The sequence below is a fragment of the Schistocerca piceifrons genome, chromosome 1, assembly GCF_021461385.2.
Source record: "Schistocerca piceifrons isolate TAMUIC-IGC-003096 chromosome 1, iqSchPice1.1, whole genome shotgun sequence".
Classification (NCBI taxonomy): domain Eukaryota; kingdom Metazoa; phylum Arthropoda; class Insecta; order Orthoptera; family Acrididae; genus Schistocerca; species Schistocerca piceifrons.
The window spans coordinates 1,127,461,578-1,127,481,988 of record NC_060138.1 but is presented as its reverse complement, the minus strand read 5'-3'; the positions used below and the strand labels follow the sequence as shown (position 1 = coordinate 1,127,481,988).

At 40.1% G+C, this 20,411-nt stretch overlaps 1 protein-coding gene across 1 annotated transcript in view; it reads left to right on the top strand.

Moving 5' to 3' along the window:
• Window positions 1–20,411, top strand: part of LOC124804040 — a 69,737-nt gene that overhangs the window by 9,324 nt on the left and 40,002 nt on the right. Inside the window, exons 3-4 of the mRNA XM_047264720.1 lie at window positions 13,223–13,562; window positions 13,848–14,214. Of these exons, the coding sequence (XP_047120676.1) occupies window positions 13,223–13,562; window positions 13,848–14,214 (707 nt within the window). The remainder of the gene's footprint in view (window positions 1–13,222; window positions 13,563–13,847; window positions 14,215–20,411) is intronic.

Sequence of the window (20,411 nt, the reverse complement as noted above, 5' to 3'; positions counted from 1 at the left end):
CATCCAACATAAGTTTATGGCTTGTAGAAAATAAACTAATGCTAAATCATAATATACCTCAGTTTTTACAGTTTCTGACATAGAGTTCAACAAAACCCAACCTTTTAATTTCACAGTGTGGGCCTATGATTAGTGAAACTGAGCAGTTCAAATTTCTTGCTGTTCAGATAGATGGTAAACTGTTGTGGAAAGGCCATGTTCAGGATCTTGTTCAAAGACTCAATGCTGTACTATGTGTACAGTATCTGAAGAAAGTGATAGTTCGACACAATAAGTAGTCTACTTTGCTTATTTTCATTCACTTGTGATTTATGGTTGGTTGGTTGGTTTGAGGATTAAAGGGACCAAACTGCAGAGGTCATCGGTCCCTTGTGATTTATGGTATCTTCCCATTGTAAATGGATATTTTTGGCTCAGAAATGGGCAGTTCGGGCAATAAGTGGTGTAAGTTCACGAATTTCTTGTCGACCCCTGTTCACTATTACAGTATATTGGTAATTTTTACTTATGGACCGTCTGACAGCAACTGAATAAAACACTATTTTAGTGCCATACGCGTTTCGCCTTTATTTTCTGCAAGGCATCATCAGTGGCAGGTTGCGTGGACAATTTCTTACATATTACGCTCCTGTTGCATTTTTGTTGTTCTTCTTCTTATGAATGCCAATTTGCGGTTTTTTCCCACATTCCACAGCACTATGAACTGAACGCTTGTTTTAATGCAATGTTTTGGTTTCTGTTGCATTAAAACAAGCATTCAGTTCATAGTGCTGTGGAATGTGGTAAAAAACTGCAAATTGGCATTCATAAGAAGATGAACAACATCAAAAATGCAACAGGAGCGTAATATGTAAGAAATTGTCCACGCAACCTGCCACTGATGATGCCTTGCAGAAAATAAAGGTGAAACGCATATGGCACTAAAATTGTGTTTTATTCAGTTGCTGTTAGACGGTCCGTAAGTAAAAATTAACGATATACCGTAATATTACACGCAACTGAGGAAGACAGGACTACAAAAGTTGAAGACGTCCCTGTTCACTAGTTTGGGTACTTTGACATTGGCCTCTCAAGACATGTATATGTCGTTTCTTGTTAACAACATCAGCTTATTCCCAAGAATTAGTAACTTTCACTCACTTAATACTAGGCAGAAATCCAGTCTGCATTTGGATCACACTTGCTTGACACCTGTGCAGAAAGGTGTGCAGTATACTGCTGCATCCATTTTCAGTAAGCTACTACAAGAATTCAAAAATCTTAGCAATAATCCACGTGATTTCAAATTGAAACTGAAGAGTTGCCTCAGGGGTCACTCCTCCTGTTCTGTTAAGGATTTCCTTAAAAAATTAAGCTAATTCTTGTGTTATATTGTTGATTGCATTTACATAAGCTTATGGTTTGTCTTTTTTTTATTCATAAGCATTTTATTTTATCTGTTATTATTTTTATGTTGTAATTTTATGTACTGACACGTTCCATGGCCTTGGAGATTTACTCCTCAATTTGGTCCTATGCAATTAACTGTTTAAAATAAATAAATCTTCAGTGAGAGTAATGAGGAGTAAGAGAAATGAGTCTAGTAATAAACTTAACTTCAAAATTGGTGACCAAGAAGTAGATGAAGTTTAGAGAGTTCTGTAACCTTGAAAGTAAATTAACATATGATGGAAGAAGCAAGGAGGACATAGAAAACAGACTAGCACAGGAAAAGAGGGCATTCCTGGTCAAGAGGAGTCTGCTGATATTAAACATAGGCCTTAACGTGAGGAAGAAATCTCCAAGAATGTTTGGTTGGAGTACAGCACTGTATGGTAGTAAAACATGGACTTTGGAGAAACCAGAAAAGAAGAGAATCAAAGTGTTTGAGATGTGGTGCTACAAGTAGGATGTTGAAAATTAGTTTGACTGACATGATAAGGAATGAGATGGTTTTCTGTAGAATTGGCAAAGGAAGGACTGTGTTTGTAACACTGACTATTAGAAGGGTCAGGATGATACGACATGTATTAAGACATAAAAGGAAAACTTCCGCAGTACTGAAAGGAGCTGTAGAGGTTGAAAACTGTAGGGGAAGAGATTGGACTGTATCCAACAAATACGAGGCATGTCTGGAAAGTAAGTACAATTTTGGAAAAAAAACTCATGAAAACCTTTTCATTTGCAGATTTTTTTTACGAGAAAGAGCATTTCACAAACTGTTTTTCCACATAGTTGCCACCATTGTTAAGACATTTGCCATAACAGGAGACCAACTTTCCTACACCCTCTTCATAAGAAGATGCCACCAGTGATGAGAGCTTCTGCTGAAGAATTTTTTTTACATTGTCATCATTGTCAAAGTACCTCTTCGAAAATCACATTTAAAGTTCAAGGACAATTGGTAGTCAGAAGGTGCAAGATTGAGGTTGTATGATGGGTGATCAAACTGCTCCCAAAAGCACTGCTGTTGGATGAGGTTGTGGGTGACACCAGCAGATTGGGGTTATGTGTCATTGTAAGCAACACAATGCTTTAACCAATCATTCCATACTTTTTGTTTTGAATTGCACGCCAAAGTTTCCTCAGTGTTTCACAGTATTGTACCACATTGACAGTTCCATCTTTGAGAAGCAATTCAAGAAGCAGAATGCCCTGCCTCTCCCAGAACACAGTGCACATTTTTTTTTAATGCAATGTTGTTTTGAAATTTTGTTGTTTGGGGGAGGGGGGGGGGCTGCATGAGTGACTCCACTCCATCGACATTTTTATCATCAATCTCTACAAGTTGATGACGAATTTCGGCTGGTTTAACATTCTATTTGTTCAAAGACCGTATTACAGAATGCACTCCACAGCTGATGGACTTAGAGACTGTCTTAAACATTTTGAACGATCACTAACAAATGTAAACACAACACAGTCTGAAGAGGAAAGCAGTGAACTAGAGAGACAAGTGTGAATGTACAGGACTGCAACACTAGTGCTGCTATGGCTGTGGAATGAAACGGTACTTTCTTTCCTGTCATAACTCTTTTATTGATGTTAAAGTAAATTCTTTTTATTAACGTATTCAAAAAAGAAGTTTTGTGTTAAATTATTAATCAACAACATATATGAGCGCAATGGTTTGTTTATCTCTGGGGTTTTTTTTTTTTTTTTTTTTTTTTTTTTTTTTTTTTTTTTTTTTTAAAAAAAAAAGAAAGGTGCAGCACTCGCACCTTTACTCTTATGTGTTTGTAGAAGCTCCTTGATCAAGTGACTTCTTGTGCAAACATTGACTCCAGATTCATAAATAAATCTAAGTATTTGAAAATCAAACTCACCGCTTTTTGTCGGCTCCTGATCTTTATTGAGAATAAATAAGTTGTGTGTGTGTGTGTGTGTGTTTTTTAACGAAATACAGTAGGTTATGGGTCCAAGTTATGAGTTTAAAAACGTGTGCAAAAAGTGACAGGTACTGTTTTCTTTTAACTTGTATTTGGGAGTGGGTTTTTGGTTTTAGAGTTGAAATGGATCTGGTAAAACATTTGAAGCCATTGAATAGTGAACCGGATTGGCCAATGTGGAAGAGGAAAATACGAGATGTAATTGACTATCATGAAGGAGCTTTGGACGTAATTGATGGCAAGTCAGTAAAACCTGAGCCACTGTCTGAAGGTGCTAATGATGCAGCAATAAGGGATCATAAAGCCAAGTCACATTTTTATTGTAAAGCGAACAGTTATACCAAGTCAATGATTACAAGTGCAGTTACAGACACTGTGTATCAGAAGATCATGGACAAAGAAACAGCTCATGAAGCATGGGAGGCACTGAAGCAGAATTTAGAAGCATCATCAAAGGACCAGCTGTTCAAGATTGGTTCAGATTTCTTCACATTTATTTGGACTCAGGGAGAAGACATCTCCACACACATAGCAAAGTTAACAAGTCAGTGGAATGAACTGAACAACAGGCTTAAAGCAAAGGGAGAAACTGTGCTACCTGATCTGATATTGGTATGTAAAGTTTTACATATTCTACCTGCAAGCTTTGATTCCTTTAAATTGAGTTGGATGTTATTAATGAAAGATGATAAGAAAATGTTTGATGAATTATAACAATTGTGCATGTTTGAGAGAAATTTCACAAAGAGTAGTGACAAAATCAAACAAGAGGCATTAGTAGTCAAATCAGGTGTACAAAACAAAATAAAAACTAACAAATTCAAAGTTAAAGGAAAATGTAACTATTGCAAAGAACTGGGTCACTGGATTAAATATTGTAAGAAATGGATTGCTGATGGAAGACCAGCTAAAAATACAGCTGTGCAGACAAATGCGGACAAAACTGTAGTAATGAATGTAGCATTGTTTACTATTCGTGGGGAGGCTTGTTCATTTGAAGTGGATGTATACAATTGGTGGATTGACAATGGTGCAACGAAACATATGACAAATAGTCCTGATTACTTTGTCAGCTTTGAAGCATTCAGCAATCGCTGCTGTATAAAGGTCACTGGACAGGAGTCTGTAGAAGCAATAGTAAGAGGATCAATTCAGATTCTGTCAACAGTTGGCAGCAGATGTGAAGAGCTGATCCTGACTGATGTCTGGTATGTACCAAAAATTTCCAAAAACCATATTTCTGTTTTAGCTGCCCAAGATCGTAACAAAAATAGTATATTTCAGGCAAGTACTACATGTTGCTCTTTGACAGTTGGTGGTGGAAATTGTGAAGTTGGTGACACTTTATACAAAGCAAAAATTAAGCCCTTAGTGCCAGAGAAGGGTGCAACTGTGAATCTTTCAATGGAAGACAGATTTGATGTACTTCAGCTGTATCATGAGAGATGGGGTAATCAAGACAAGCGTCATGTTAAAACAAAACTCATAAAGGAATCTAACATTGATGTTAAGGAAGGGGCAGAGATTTGTGAACCGTGCATCGTCTACCATTTGGAACTAGAGAAAAGTAAACAAGGCCTGCTGAGTTGATATCAGCTCATCTATGTGGACTTTTTCATGAGTCATTCCAGAAGAAACATTTCCTCGTCTTGTTCAAAGACAATTACACCAAGTTTCACTATGGTTACTTTGCTGCAGAAAAATCAGAGTCGAGTAAAATTCTCAAAGTTTTTCTCTCACTTACAAAGGCATTGAGGTACACTGTTAAAGAGATGCTGAGTGACAATGGCAAGGACTTTGATAACAAAGAGGTTAGATCCATCTTAAATTCAGTTGGTATAACACAACAATTGGCTGCTCCCTGTACTCCTGAGCAGAATGGTATTTGTGAGCGGGATAATAGGACAGTTGTTGAGAGGGCCAGGACACTTAAGTATTCAAATCCAAATGTCACTTATCCAGAACAGATATAGGCTGAACTGGTTAACGGAGCAATTTATGTCTTGAATAGGACATGGAAGTCATCTGTAGAAGGTGTCAGTCCTTACAAGTTATGGGAATGGAAAAAGCCTCGACCTAAACATTTTAGGATTATTGGCTCAACATGTTATGCACACATTCCAAATAAAAAACGAAGGAAAATGGACAAAAAAAGCTGTGAAAGGACATCTTATTGGTTATGATGGTGATGAACGCTTCAGGATTTGGATAAAAGAAAATAATTCAGTTGTGCTGTCCAGAGATGTGCAGTTTGAAGAAAAACTGGGATGCTGTACTGAAGAAGTTACACTACCATTTCAAAATGTTGAAAAGCCCATTGCAGGTCCAGATTATATTAAAAATCAATCAGAGAATGAGGAAAATACACACTCAGAAGATAGTTTGGCGCATGAAACTAGTTCAGACACAGAATCTGATGGTGACATTCTGGAAATTTGCAAGAGGAAATAAGAGTGAAGTTAAGAGATCGTTCATCATTAAAGAGACCAAAATACCTCATTGATTATGCAATGATAACAGAAGATTTCTTTGTCACAACTGAGGTTCCTGAAACCTATGAGGATGCACTTAGGCATGAAGACAGCATCAAATGAAAAGAAGCAATGGACAGAGAAATGGAATCTCTGATCAAAAATGAAACCTGGGAGCTTGAAGACTTACCGAAGAGAGCCAAGGCAATACCATGTGATTGTTTTGAAAACAAATGAAAAAGATCAGATTGAAAAATTTAAGGCTCGACTGGTTGCCAAGGGTTATAGTCAACGAGAAGTTGTGGATTACAGTCAAACTTTTAGTCCAGTTGCACAAATGACAATGATTTGGTCTATTCTGAGTGTTGCTGCAACTAAAAGAATGTATCTCGGGCAGTTTGATGTGTCAACGCCCTTCCTGTGTGGAAAACTTGAGGAAACCATTTAAATGGCACAACCAATGGGTTATGAAGATGGTACCAACAGAGTTTGAAGGTTGAAGAAAAGCCCGTATGGTTTAAAAGAAGCACGAAGGTGCTGGAACAAGCGATTCTGAGAATTTTTGGTCGGTCTAGATTTCAGAGTAAGTCAAGCAGATCCATGCTTGTACATTCAAAATAAAAATGGCAAAGAAGTTGTAGTAATTTTGTATGTTGACGATGGGTTGGTAGCTGCCACTGATTCAAATTATCTAAGCATTTTCTTTCAACAATTTCAAAATGAGTTCAAGATCACAATGGCACCTGTAAACTATTATTTACATCTGCACATTGAACATGGCAATGATGGCTGTATTAAGATTCACCAGAAGGCTTATCATCATCTTCATCATCATCATCATCATCATCATCATCATCATCATGTAAGACTGATTATGCCTTTCAGCGTTCAGTTTGGAGCATAGTCTCCCTTATAAAATTCCTCCATGATCCCCTATTCAGTGCTGATGTTGGTGCCTCTTCTGATGTTAAGCCTATTACTTCAAAATCTTTCTTAACCGAATCCAGGTACCTTCTCCTTGCTCTGCCCTGATTCCTCCTACCCTCTACTGCTGAACCCATGAGGCTCTTGGGTAACCTTGCTTCTCCCATGCGTGTAACATGACCCCACCATCTAAGCCTGTTCGCCCTGACTGCTACATCTACAGAGTTCATTCCCAGTTTTTCTTTGATTTCCTCATTGTGGACACCCTCCTGCCATTGTTCCCATCTACTAGCACCTGCAATCATCCTAGCTACTTTCATATCCGTAACCTCAACCTTATTGATAAGGTAATCTGAATCCACCCAGCTTTTGCTCCCATACAACAAAGTTGGTCAAAAGATTGAACGGTGCACAGATAACTTAGTCTTGGTACTGACTTCCTTCTTGCAGAAGAGAGTAGATCGCAGCTGAGCACTCACTGCATTAGCTTTGCTACACCTCGCTTCCAGTTCTTTCACTATGTTGCCATCCTGTGAGGATGTGCGTCCTAAGTACTTGAAACTGTCCACCTGTTCTAACTTTGTTCCTCCTATTTGACATTCAATCCATTTATATCTCTTTCCCACTGACATTACTTTCGTTTTTGAGATGCAAATCTTCGTACCATAGTCCTTACATTTCTGATCTAGCCCTGAAATATTACTTTGCAAACCTTCAATCGAATCTGCCATCACAACTAAGTCATCCGCATATGCGAAACTGCTTATTTTGTGTTCACATATCTTAATCTCACCCAGCCAGTCTATTGTTTTTAACATATGATCCATAAATAATATGAACAACAGTGGAGACAGGTTGCAGCTTTGTCTTATCCCTGAAACTACTCTGAACCATGAACTCAATTTACTGTCAACTCTAACTGCTGCCTGACTATCTATGTAAAGACCTTTAATTGCTTGCAAAAGTTTGCCTCCTATTCCATAATCTCATAGAACAGACAATAACTTCCCCCTAGGAACCCGGTCATATGCCTTTTCTAGATCTATACAGCAAAGACTACCAAATCCACTGGTTAGTCCCTCAACCGTTAGGGATAAAACTCAATGGGATTCGGGGCAAGTAAGGCTAGCAACCTGCTTCCCTGGTACTTTAAATATGATGCTGGCAACAATCAGAGCAAAATGCCTCGGACCTTTGGAGGTGACGGAGTCCCACCTCTAATTGACAAACCAGGGACTCCTAAGGTACAACTCGGCAAACGAATGGTAACGAGATGGGGAGCTATTAATATCAATGGGGGCTACTCTGGGAAGAAAGTAGAGCTGGCAGAGGCTGCAAGTAAGATGGGGTTGGACGTTTTAGCTGTTAGTGACATTCGGGTAAGGGGTGAGAAAGAAGAGGAAGTGGGAGAATACAAGATCTACCTGTCAGGAGTCAAAGCAGGGAATGGAACCCAGCGTAGTTGCAGTAAGGTATGTAAACGAACGACTGATGTGGATAGATTTGACAGTGTCTAGCAAGAAAATTAGGATTGTATCAGTATATTCGCATTGTGAAGGGACAGATCAAGATAAGATGGATAGTTTTTATGATGCACTCAGTGATGTAGTTGTTAGAGTAAAGGACAAGGACAGTGTTCTGCTCATGGGTGATTTTAATGCCAGGATTGGAAATCGAACAGAAGGGTATGATAAGGGTTATGGGTAAATTTGGAGAGTATATGGAGGCCAACAGGAACGGGAAACAACTCTTGGATTTCTGTGCCAGTATGGGCTTAATAACCACAAACTCCTTTTTTAAACCTAAGAACATTCATCCGTATACTTGGGAAGGCAGGGGAACCAGATCTGTCATTGACTATATAATAACAGATCAGGAATTCAGGAAGGCTGTGAGGGACACACATGTATTCAGGGGATTCTTTGAAGACACTGATCACTATTTAATCTGCAGTGAAATTGATATTGTGAGGCCGAAAGTGCAGGAGGTCAGGTCCATATGTAGGAGGATAAGAGTGGAGAAACTTCAGGATAAGGAAATCAGGCACAAGTACATAACAGTGATCTCCAAAAGGTACCAGTTAGTTCAATGTAGTCAATTACAGTCATTGGAAAAGGAATGGACAACGTACAGGGACACAGCACTAGAAGTGGCTAAAGAATGTCTTGGAACAGTAGTGTGTAAAAGTAGGATGAAGCAAACAGCTTGGTGGAATGACACAGTCAAGGCAGCCTGTAAAAGGAAAAAGAAGGTGTATCAAAAATGGCTACATACTAGAACTCAGGTAGACAGAGAAAGTTATGTTGAAGAAAGAAACAAAGCCAAACAGATAATTGCAGCATCCAAGAAGAAATCTGGGGAAGACTTTGGAAACAGGTTGGAGACTTTGGTTCAAGCTGCTGGAAAACCATTCTGGAGTGTAATTAGCAGTCTTCGAAAGGGAGGTAAGAAGGAAATGACAAGTATTTTGGACAGGTCAGGAAAACTGCTGGTGAATCCTGTTGATGCCTTGGGCAGATGGAGGGAATTTTTGGAAGAGTTGCTCAATGTAGGTGAAAATACGATCAGTAATGTTTCAGATTTCGATGTACAATGGGATAGGAATGATGATGGAAATAGGATCACATTTGAGGAAGTGGAGAAAATGGTCAATAGATTGCAGTGCAATAAAGCGGCTAGAATGGATGGAATTAAGTCGGAACTCATCAAATACAGTGGAATGTCAGGTCTTAAATGGCTACACAGGATAATTATTGAAATGGCGTGGGAGTCGGGACAGGTTCCATCAGACTAGACGAAAGCAGTAATCACACCAATCTTTAAATATGGAAACAGAAAAGATTGTAACAACTACAGAGGTATCTCTTTAATCAGCATTGTGGGTAAAATCTTCTCTGGTATTGTTGAAAGGATAGTGCGAGTATTAGTTGAGGACAAATTGGATGAAAATCAGTGTGGGTTTAGGCCTCTTAGAGGTTGTCAGGACCATATATTTAGCTTACGGCAAATAATGGAGAAGTGTTACCAGAAGGCTTATGCACAACGAATTTTAAAATGTTTCAATTGTTCAGAGTGTAAAGCAATTTCTACCCCAACATTGAAAGTTACAGATGTTTCACAGTCAGGGAAAGATGACACGGTAAAACAGTCTTTTCCATGTAGAGAAGCAGTTGGAGCATTAATGTATCTGACGCTTGGCGCAAGACCAGACGTAGCCTTCAGTGTAAGTGTTCTGTCAAGATCTTTCGAGAATCCAACCAAGAAGACATATTAAGAGTAAAGAGGGTTTTTTGTTATGTATCAGTAACAACTGAATATGGAATCACATACAAATCAAGAGGAAAGAGCACAACTCTGGAATGCCACAGTGATGCAGATTTTGGAGGCTGCTCAAAACCAGGCAGATCAACATCTGGGGCAGTCATGAACTGCGCAGTAGGGGTGATGTCACGGCAGTAGGGGTGATGTCACGGCTAAGTCAGCGACAAACCGTGGTAGGAACATCTACAACTGAAGCTGAACTAGTTGCTGCAAATGAAGCTGTCAATGAGATTATTTGGTAACTCGTCTATTCGGAGAAACAACAAGACTATCTGAAATTCCAGTTCTCCGAATTGACAATTCAGCAGTATTGAAGTTAGCAGAAAATCCAGAATTTCATCACCAAACCAAACAAATAGCCATCAAGCATTTCTTTATTCATGAAAACTTTATGAAGGAAGAATTAGAGTTCATCAAATCCCATCTGAAGAGCAGGTAGCGGACATCGTGACCAAATCTCTACCGGAGACACATATGAAGATATTCTGTAATCTTATGGGTTTGCCTGTTTGTTGATTTCTATTTAACAAGGTAAAGTGTTAAAGTAAACTCTTTTTATTAACGTATTTAAAAAGAAGTTTTGTGTTAAATTATTAATCAACATCGTATATGAGCGCCATGTTTTGTTTATCTCTGTTTTTTGTTTTGAGTCACTACACTTGTACTTTTACTCTCGGATGTTTTTAGAAGCTCGTTGGTCAAGTGACTTCTTGTGTAAAGAGTGCCTCCAGATTCAGAAATAAATCTAAGTATTTGAAAACCAAACTCGCCGCTTTTTGTCAGCACCTATTCTTTATTGAGAATAAATAAGTTTTTTTTTCTCACAACAAAATACAATAATTGACGTAAGTTCAACTCTGAGATGAAGGGAGGAGTTTGCGATGGGTTGCATCAAAACAGCCACACGATTAATGACTTAAAAAAAATTAGTTCAGTGCTTTTGATTAATATCTGAACTTGAGTATTTGTAGTGTTATTGTGACAAGGAATACAAAAAGGTGGAACACAAATATTATTCACACAAGTTGTTCAGTGTTATGCTAAACAGCCAGTTACTAACTTTGACAGCCTTGTAAACAAAATTAAAAATGTTGCCAAGCTTTAAGACAACGTTCGTCTTCAGAACTAACTATTGGAATATATATATACAGCATACGTACACAGTTACATTCTCATGATTAACTACATTGGTTTGCCCTGCACCTTAATTGAGATGGGGTGTTGTGTAAGGTGGAGTTGAAGAGAGGGATAGGGGAAGGGAGGAAGGTGAGACAGCATGGGAGTGGGATAATAATGTGGCACTGGTCAGCTCACCCTGGCATAGGTATGTGGAATTGTGTGTGGCACATGATGAAGTGGAAGATTGGACTAGGAGAGGGAAGTAGAACTGAGGAAAAAGGAGATTGCATAGAGGAGAGCATAGGTGATATTAGACTGAAGTCAAGGACAAGGGTGCAAGTGGAAATTGAGAACTGCAAGATTGCAGGATCTGAGGATATGTTGTAAGGACAGTTCGTAGCGACTTCATTCAGAGAAGCTAGTATTTGGGGTGGGGGGGGGGGGGATATCTATGTGATGGTTGTGAAAAAGACATTGAATTCAAGTGTGTTGTCTTTAGCAGAATGGTTTGCCACTGGGTGGTCAACTCTGTTCTTGGCCACAGTTTGATGGTGACGTTTATTCTGTGGACTGATGGCCATTGGCTATTCACAGCTTAACAGCTGTGCAAAAACTGCAGCACAGCTGGTATAGGACATTAGTGCTTTCATAAGTGAACCTACCGCTAACAGTGTGTGCCTTTGATGGGACTGGTGGGTGCATAGGACAAATCTTGCACATAGGCCATCCACAGTGGCGAGAGGTTAGCAGTAATTGAGGCAAAATGACAAACCAGGATATTTATAAACTGAGTGTGTGATGGAATAGCACTTTGAGAGAGGCATGAAGGAATGTATACTCTGTCCCTCATTTCCAGATATCACAGTATATAGTTGAAGTCCTGGTGAACTATGTTGTCAAGTTGCAGTCCAGAGTGGAGATAGGTAATTTTGGGGGTGGGGAAGTCATAGGTGGCTAGCTAGTTTTCCTCTAGATGGTCTTTGACCAAGGTGGCATATGAGAGTGCTGTGTGAGTGCCCATGGCTGTGCCGTAGATCTTTTTATGTACCTTCCTCTCAAAGGATAAATAGTTATTTTTAAGGGTGTAGCTGGTGAGATGTATTTGCAATAAGGTTGTCCATTTGGAGTTGACAGAATGTGGGGAAAAGTAATGTTTGACGACAGGAAAGCCATAAGAATTGTTGTTGTACAGGATGCGGCATGAACTGTGACGAGCAGAGATCCAGGTAGTAATGTTGTGGGTATGACTGAGAGGCAATTAAGGAAGTAGTTTCATCCCTGATATAGAAAGGTAGAGTATGAGCAATGGGTTAGCAAAGTTGGTCAACAAGAATGAAGCTTTTTGTGTTAGAACATTGTAACTAGTTACAATGGAATGTCTGGGGTAGTTGGATTAGTACACTTTGGGAAGCTTGGGTTGAAGTAAGTATGGTGACAGATTTAGACAAGAAGGGCCTGTAGGTTAGGATCAGGCAGTTGGAGGAGACCTTTTGTCAGGTAATCACTGCAGTTAATCATGACAGTGGCTGAGCCCTTATTTGCAGGGTTGACAGTTACATTATGGTCTGTTTGAAGGTTGTAGATGGCTGCTCTTCCCTCAGCTGAGAGAGTTGTTGTGTTGTGAAGGTCCTAAGAAAAGAGTTTGAGGTCAGGTTAGAGGTAGGGAATTCCTGTTAGGTAAGCAGGTGGTGTTTGGAAGTGGGGGAGGGTCGCAGTGGGGCAGAGGTATGAACTGTCAAAGGCAGTGCTGAATGTTGGCTTTTGATCACTGTTGGTCAGAATGGTTGGTGGAAAAAAAATGTTTATCCTCTGCTTCCTCTGTCCTTCTTCAATTATAAGAATGTAACGTGTTATGCTTGAAATTACTTCTAACAGATTTTGCTCTAATATCCGCTGTAAATTGGTTTTACAGTCTGTATTGACATGATCATTCATTCTGAATTATGAAGGTTGAGCAATAGAGGTTCAGACATCTCATGCATATGAGTGTAATGATGTTTAAACAAATAATTTTCTCAGTTGCAGGAAAGTGACAGCAAGGAAAATATAGCTGTTGAAAATAATCAGCAGCTCCCAGTGGAGAGCAGTACTGAAGTATTACCAAAGAAACCAAAATCTAAGCCTTTGCGCAAGAAAAATGCTAATAAGGCTCCCCTCCTAACCACCGCACATTCAAAAAAAAATACAAAGCACACAAAGAGGAAAGGAGAAAATGATTTTCAGAGGAGAGTGAGTATAAGACTGAAGAATGTTACTCAAGCTCAAAATGAATTCTCTACAGTAGGTGATGTTGAAGTGAAAGAAGAAGATAGGCCTGCTGGTGAAGCAAAAAGGGATGTAATTACTGTCCCCAAAAAGAGTATGTACTATTCTCTTTCCTTCAAATTACATGTCATCCAAAGTTTATTGTTATAATATTTGAGCGTATTATTGTGCTATTGACACACACATTCAATGTAAAGATAATACCTGGAATATATCTTAGTATTGACATTTTAACAGTTATTTTTATTACGATACAGTGAGTACTTTTTTGTACTTATCAGGTATAGCAAGTGGATCAGACCATTGAAATTTGATTACTTTAATAATGTTAATATTTTACCAAACTGGTTTTATTAAATTAATTGAATAATAATTATAGGAAGTCGATCTGGAAAGACCCTTGTAGGTGCAGCTAAGAGGAAGGCAAAGGTACCTCGTGTGGTTAAACCAGAGTGCGCAAAGCTGTTGGAAGAGAAAGCTCCAGGCACAAAAGACACCATACCATCCAATCCATCCAGTACAGAAATGATCACTGAACCTGTGAAGGTAGAAGAAACAGATGTCCCAGAGGAAAACAGCTGTCCAGGGACACCATCTGCAGAACAAGAAGACAGATCTGAAGTTGACAAGCCAGATACAAGCTTTGATGCCTTTGGTGGTAGACCAGATGATGATAGCAGTGATGATGACAGAGATGATAAGACTGATAAAGAAAAAACTGATCAAGAGAAAACACCTACATTCAGGTCAGTGCAACTGTATAAATTGCTCTTCTGTAGTCAGTTTGTAAATTGTATTGCCTACTGCCACCACCAACACCAACACCATCACCAAAGCTACATGACATCCATTGCTGAATGAAATCCTCCTCCAGACTTTCCTATATTATAGCCTTCAGCTATTCACATCCATGTTGGGCCTCAATGTTTTTTAATGTCACCTACGTTTCATTAGGTCATCATCTTATTCTTTCCTTATATTCTGGAATCCGACCAAAAAAAAACTTAACTGGTCCCTCTACCATCAATTCCCCTGGCTATAAGTTCAATCCCCTTCCATTTCTTTTTCATTGCAGTCATAATTATGCATTTACTCCAGTCTGTACACTCATGTGTTTGTTTTCCTGCCTCTTCTAGAAAGCCCTGCATGCATCTGTCATTCCAGAATGAATTTTCTCTCTGCAACAGAGTGTGCCCTGATTCTATACTTCCTGGCAGATTAAAACCTATGTACTGGACCAAGATTCTAACCTGGAACCTTTACCAGCTGACCTAGCCAAACCCAGTTCACAAACCCCCCTCACAGCAGAGAACAGCTGCAGGGTGAAAATTCATTCTGGAGACAATCCCGCAGTCTGTGGATAAGCCATTTCTCCACCATGTCCTATCTTTCAGGAGTACTAGTCTCATGAGCTATGTAGGAGACTAGTGTGAGGTATGGAAGGTAGGAAAAGAGGTACTGCTGGAAGTAAAACTGTGAGGGTAGCTCAGTTCTAGAAGCACTTGCTACTGAAAGGAAACATTCCAGACTTGAGTTCCAGCCCAGCACACTGTTTTAACCTGCCAGCAAGTTTCAGCTCTCTGTTGCTTGCTCACCAACCCTCACTTTTTGAATGATTTTCACGTTAAAACATCATTTCTCACTGCCGTAATTCAAAAGAGGTAACACACATTGAATGTAGTTAAGTCACATTCTGATTAGAATAAAATTATGTTTGACGGATTGTAGTATGGGGAGGGAGGGGGGAGGGGGGGAGCCAGTGTTGCCGATGTGTAGTCAGCCAGACTGTACGGGGTTGGGGGGTGGAGAGCCAGTGTTGCCGATGTGTGCAGTCAGCCACACTGTACGAGGCTCTGCATGTGCCTACAACACATTGAGCATGTGGTGCTCTAGAAAAATGTGCAATTGGCTGGTGGCTGGTCCTATCATTTGTGTCACTGAAATTTCAGTCATAAAGTTATTTTATTTGACAACATTATGAAAAGGATAGTTGCTACTCACCACATAGCGGATATTCTGGGTCGCAGATAGGCACAATGAGAAGACTGTCAAACAGAGCTTTTGACCAAACAGGCCTTCATCAGAATTAGACAACATACTTATACACACAAATGCAACACACCCGAAAATGCCCACAATCTCTGGCTGCCATGCCAGACAGGACTGCAAGCAGCAGCGCATGATGGGAGAAACAAAACTGAGTGGTGAGGGTAAGAGGGAGGCTGGGGCGGGGAGGGGAAGGGATAGCAGGATAGGGATGGGAACAGTAAAGTGTTGCTTGTTAGAGTAATAGGGACGAGATGACCAAAGGGTAGGGAAGCTAGGTGCAGTTGTGAGATTACATAGAGGGTGGGAGGGAGGGGGGGGGGGGAACAGTGAAAACAGAGGGAAGTCAAAAACTGTGGTTGCGTTGGTGGAATAGAGGGCTATGTAGTTCTTGAATGAGTACAGGGAAGGTGATTGTTGGGTAAAGGACAAGGACTAACAAAGGTTGAGCCAGTAGGGAGGATTACAGGAACATAGAATATATTATAGGAAGAGTTCCCACCTGCACAATTCAGAAAAGCTGGTTTTTATGGGAAGGATCCAGATGGCACTAGCTGTAAAGCACTCATTGAAATGAAGAATGCCGTGTTGGGCAGCCTGATAAGTAACTGTGTGGACCACTGCCATTCATGTGTACAGGCAGCTTGTTGGTTGTCGTGCCCCTGTAGAATGCAACACAGTGGTTGCAACTTAACTTACAGATCACATGACAGATTTCACAGGTAGCCCCACCTTTGATGGGATAGATGATGCTTGTGTGACCGGACTGGATTAGATGGTGGTGGGAGGATGTATGATACAGGTCTTGCGTCTAGGTCTATTACAAGGGTATGAGCCATGAGGCAAGGGGTTGGGGGCAGGGGTTGTGTAGGGATGCATAAGGATATTGTGTAGGTTCAGTGGGTGACGAAGTACCGCAGTAGGATGGGTAGGAAGGATAGTGGTTTGGGTGTTCCTCATTTTAGGGCACAATGAGAGGTAGTTGAAACCCTGTCAGAGAATGTGATTCAGTTGCTCCTGTCCTGTACGGTACTGAGTGTTGAGTGGAATGTCCCTTTGTGGCTAGACGGTGGGACTTTGGGAGGTGGTGGGTGACTGGAGAGATACGTCAGAGGAGATCTGCTTTGGTACAAGGTTAGGAGGGTAATTACGGTCTGTAAAGGCCTCAGTGAGAAGCTTGGTATATTTAGAGATGGCCTTCTCATCACTACATATGTGACAGCAGCAGGTGGTTAGGCTGTATGGAATGTACTTTGTGGTATGGTATTGGTGCCATCTGTCGAAACGGAGGTATTGCTGGTGGCTGATAGGTTTGATATGGGTGGAGGCACCAGTGTAGCTGTCTTTGAGTTGGAGGTCAAATTGAGGAAGGTGGCTTGTTGGGTTGAGGGGGAAAGCGAATGAGGAGAAAAGGTGTTAAGGTCCTGGAGGAATGTGGATATTGTGGCCTCACCCCCAATCCAGATCACAAAGATGTCATCAGTGAATCTGAACGAGGTGAGGAGTTTGGGATTCTGGATGGTTAGAAGGGATTCCTCTAGATGGCCCATGAATAGGTTGGTATAGGATGGTGCCATGCAGGTGCCCATAGCTGTTCCCCAGATTTGTTTGTAGGTGATGCCTTCAAAGGAGAAGTAATTGTGGATGAGCATACAGTTGGTCATTGCAACTAGGAAGGAGATTGTAGGTTTGGAATCTGTTGGACTTTGGGAAAGGTAGTATTCAATATTGACAAGGCCATCGGTGTTACGGATGTTAGTGTAGAGGATGGGGGTATTTATATTGATTAATAGGGCACCATTTGTTAAAAGAACAGGAACTCTGGAGAGCTGGTGGAGGAAATGGTTGGTATCTTTTATATAGGAGGGTAGGTTGTGGATAATAGGCCAAAGGTGTTGTCAGTGATAGCAGAGGTTACCTCAGTGGGGCACAGTAACCAGGTTGTTGGGTTTATGGTCTTTAGTAGGAAGTAGGAGTGCGGGGAGTGGTAGCGGTGAGGAGAGAGATGGACTCCGGGGAGAGGTTCTGGGTTGGGCCTAAGTACTTGGGATTTGAGGAGAGACTGGAGATCCTGCTAGATTTCTGGAATGGGGTCAATGTGGTAGGGTTTGTAGATCGATGAATCTTGACAGCTGACTGAGTCCTTCTGCCAGGTAATCCTTGTGGTTCAAAATAACAGTGGTGGAGCCTTCATCAGCAGGTAGGATTATAAGGATGGGATCAGTTTTTAGGTGGTGGATTGAAGTTCTTTCTGTGGACGTAAGGTTAGTTTGCATATTGAGGGATTTGGGCAATGATGGTGAGGCAAGGTTCAAGGTTAAGAAATTCTGGAAAGTTAACAGGGTCTTTGGTTGAGTCTGAATGGTAGGGTTGGTGGCGAGAAAGTGCTTCCACTGTAGGGACAGGGAAAGGGTCTCTAACAAGTGTTGCATATTGAATTTGAGAATGGGGCAAAATACGGGGTTTTGGAAAGGACTTACACTTGTGGGGGCTAAGAGATTTGGAGGAAAGCTTCATGACACTGTTTCAGGTCTGTTTAGGTTCTGGATTCTGTGTGGTGGTGGGACAGAGTTTTTGAAGGTGGGGTAAATGTAGTAGGTTTGCAAGGCTGGGTTTGTAAGCTGTGAGGGGATGTGGTGGAGGTTTAGAGGTTGTGGTTCGGGTAGTGAATAGTGGTATTCCTAGGCGGGAGTAGGAAGTAAACAGATTGGAGAATTTTTTGAAGTTGTGTTGTGCATGCTGCTTTAGTTCCTGAAGGGCAAGAGTTTCAGTGCGTGATATGGGATCCAAGAATTTGGGATTGCATAACAGAAAAATTTTATGGCTGGAGAGTAGGTACTGCAAGGAGGTTTGTGCCTGATTGACATGGTTTTACAGGATTGTGTTGGTGAGGGTTAAGGACTGGCAGAATCTGAACTGATGGAGGTCATTGTGGAAGGAAAGGTTGCAGCCATGCAGCCAGAGAATGGGTACTTTGCACTTGGGGAGACTTTGTGAGCAAAGCAGCAATGCAGAAATAGTATGGGGGACTGGGTTCTGGATAGCGATAAGAAAAATTTTCTCTATTGGTGAAGATGGAAGGAGCAAGGATTCATGGTGAAGGATAAAAACTCGTAAAAATTGATAAAAAACATAGAAATACATCTGAAAAAATTCTCAAAGATACACCAAACGTGTGAAAAGGATGAAACAGATGATATATGGGAAAACAAAATTAAATCTGGGGGACTAGCCTGTAGTGAAAGGCGAAAACCAACTGTAGTCAACATGAAAACATTATGAGATCAAAGAAAAAATAAATGAAAGGATTGTAATATGGATTGCATGTCTGTGGGTGGAGAAGTGTGAAGAAGGGGGATAGCAGGTGTGACTAGATTAGATAAAGTTCGTACATACAAACTGGAATGGAAAGGAGAAGGAGTAGATTAGATTAGATTAGATTAATACTTGTTCCATAGATCATGAATACGACACTTCGTAATGATGTGGAACGTGTCAGGTTAATAAAAGATGTCTGTACAAGATATTACATTACACAAAATATTGCATGAGACTAATGTTTAAGTAAGGGTTTTTTTTCCCCTCCCTTAATTTATATCTAAAAATTCAGCCAATGAGTAGGAGTTGTCATCTAGAAATTCTTTTAATTTATTTTTAAATGTTGGTTGACTATGTGTCAGGCTTTTGATGCTGTTTGGTAGGTGACCAGACTTTTGTGGCAGCATAATTTACCCTTTTCTGTGCCAAAGTCAGATTTAACCCTGCATAGTGAAGATCATCCTTTCTCCTGGTGTTATAGCTATGGACACTGCTATTACTTTTGAACTGGGTTGGATTATTAACAACAAATTTCATAAGTGAATATATATACTGTGAGGATCCCTAGATCCTTAAATAGATGTCTGCAGGATGACCGTGGGTGGGCTCCAGCAATTATTCTGATTACACGTTTTTGAGCAATGAATACTTTTCTACTCAACGATGAATTACCCCAGAATATGATGCCATACGAAAGCAGTGAATGAAAGTGGGCATAGTAAGCTAATTTACTGAGATCCTTATCACCAAAATTTGCAATAACCCTAATAGCATACGTAGCTGAGCTCAGACGTTTCAGCAGACCATCAGTGTGTTGCTTCCAGTTTAACCTCTCATCAGTGGACACATCTAAAAATTTTGAAAATTCTACCTTAGCTACATACTTCTGTTCAAAGTCTATATTTATTACTGGAGTTGTGCCATTTACTGTACGGAACTGTATATACTGTGTTTTATCAAAATTTAAAGAGAGTCCGTTTGCTGAGAACCACTTAATAATTTTGTGAAAAACATCATTTACAATTACATCACTTAGTTCTTGGTTTTTTGATGTTATTACTATACTTGTATCATCAGCAAAAAGAACTAACTTTGCATCTTCATCAGTGTGGAATGGTAAGTCATTAATGTATATCAAGAACAGTAAAGGACCTAAGACCGAACCCTATGGGACCCCTTACTTGATAGCCCCCCAGTTTGAGGAATCAGCTGTTGTTTTAACATTACATGAACCACTTATTTCAACTTTCTGCATTCTTCCAGTTAAGTATGAATTAAACCATTTGTGAACTGCCCCCTCAAACCATAATGATTTAGCTTATCTAAAAGAATTCCATGATTTACACAATCAGAGGCCCTTGAGAGACCACAAAAAATACCAGTGGGTGATGTCCGGTTATTCAGAGCATTTAATATTTGATCAGTGAAAGCGTATATAGCATTTTCTGTTGAAAACCCTTTCTGAAAACCAAACTGACATTTTGTTAGTACTTTATTTTTACGAATATGGGAGGCTTCTCTTGACTACATTACTTTCTCAAAAAATTTTGATAGAGCTGTCAGAAGAGAGATTGGGCGA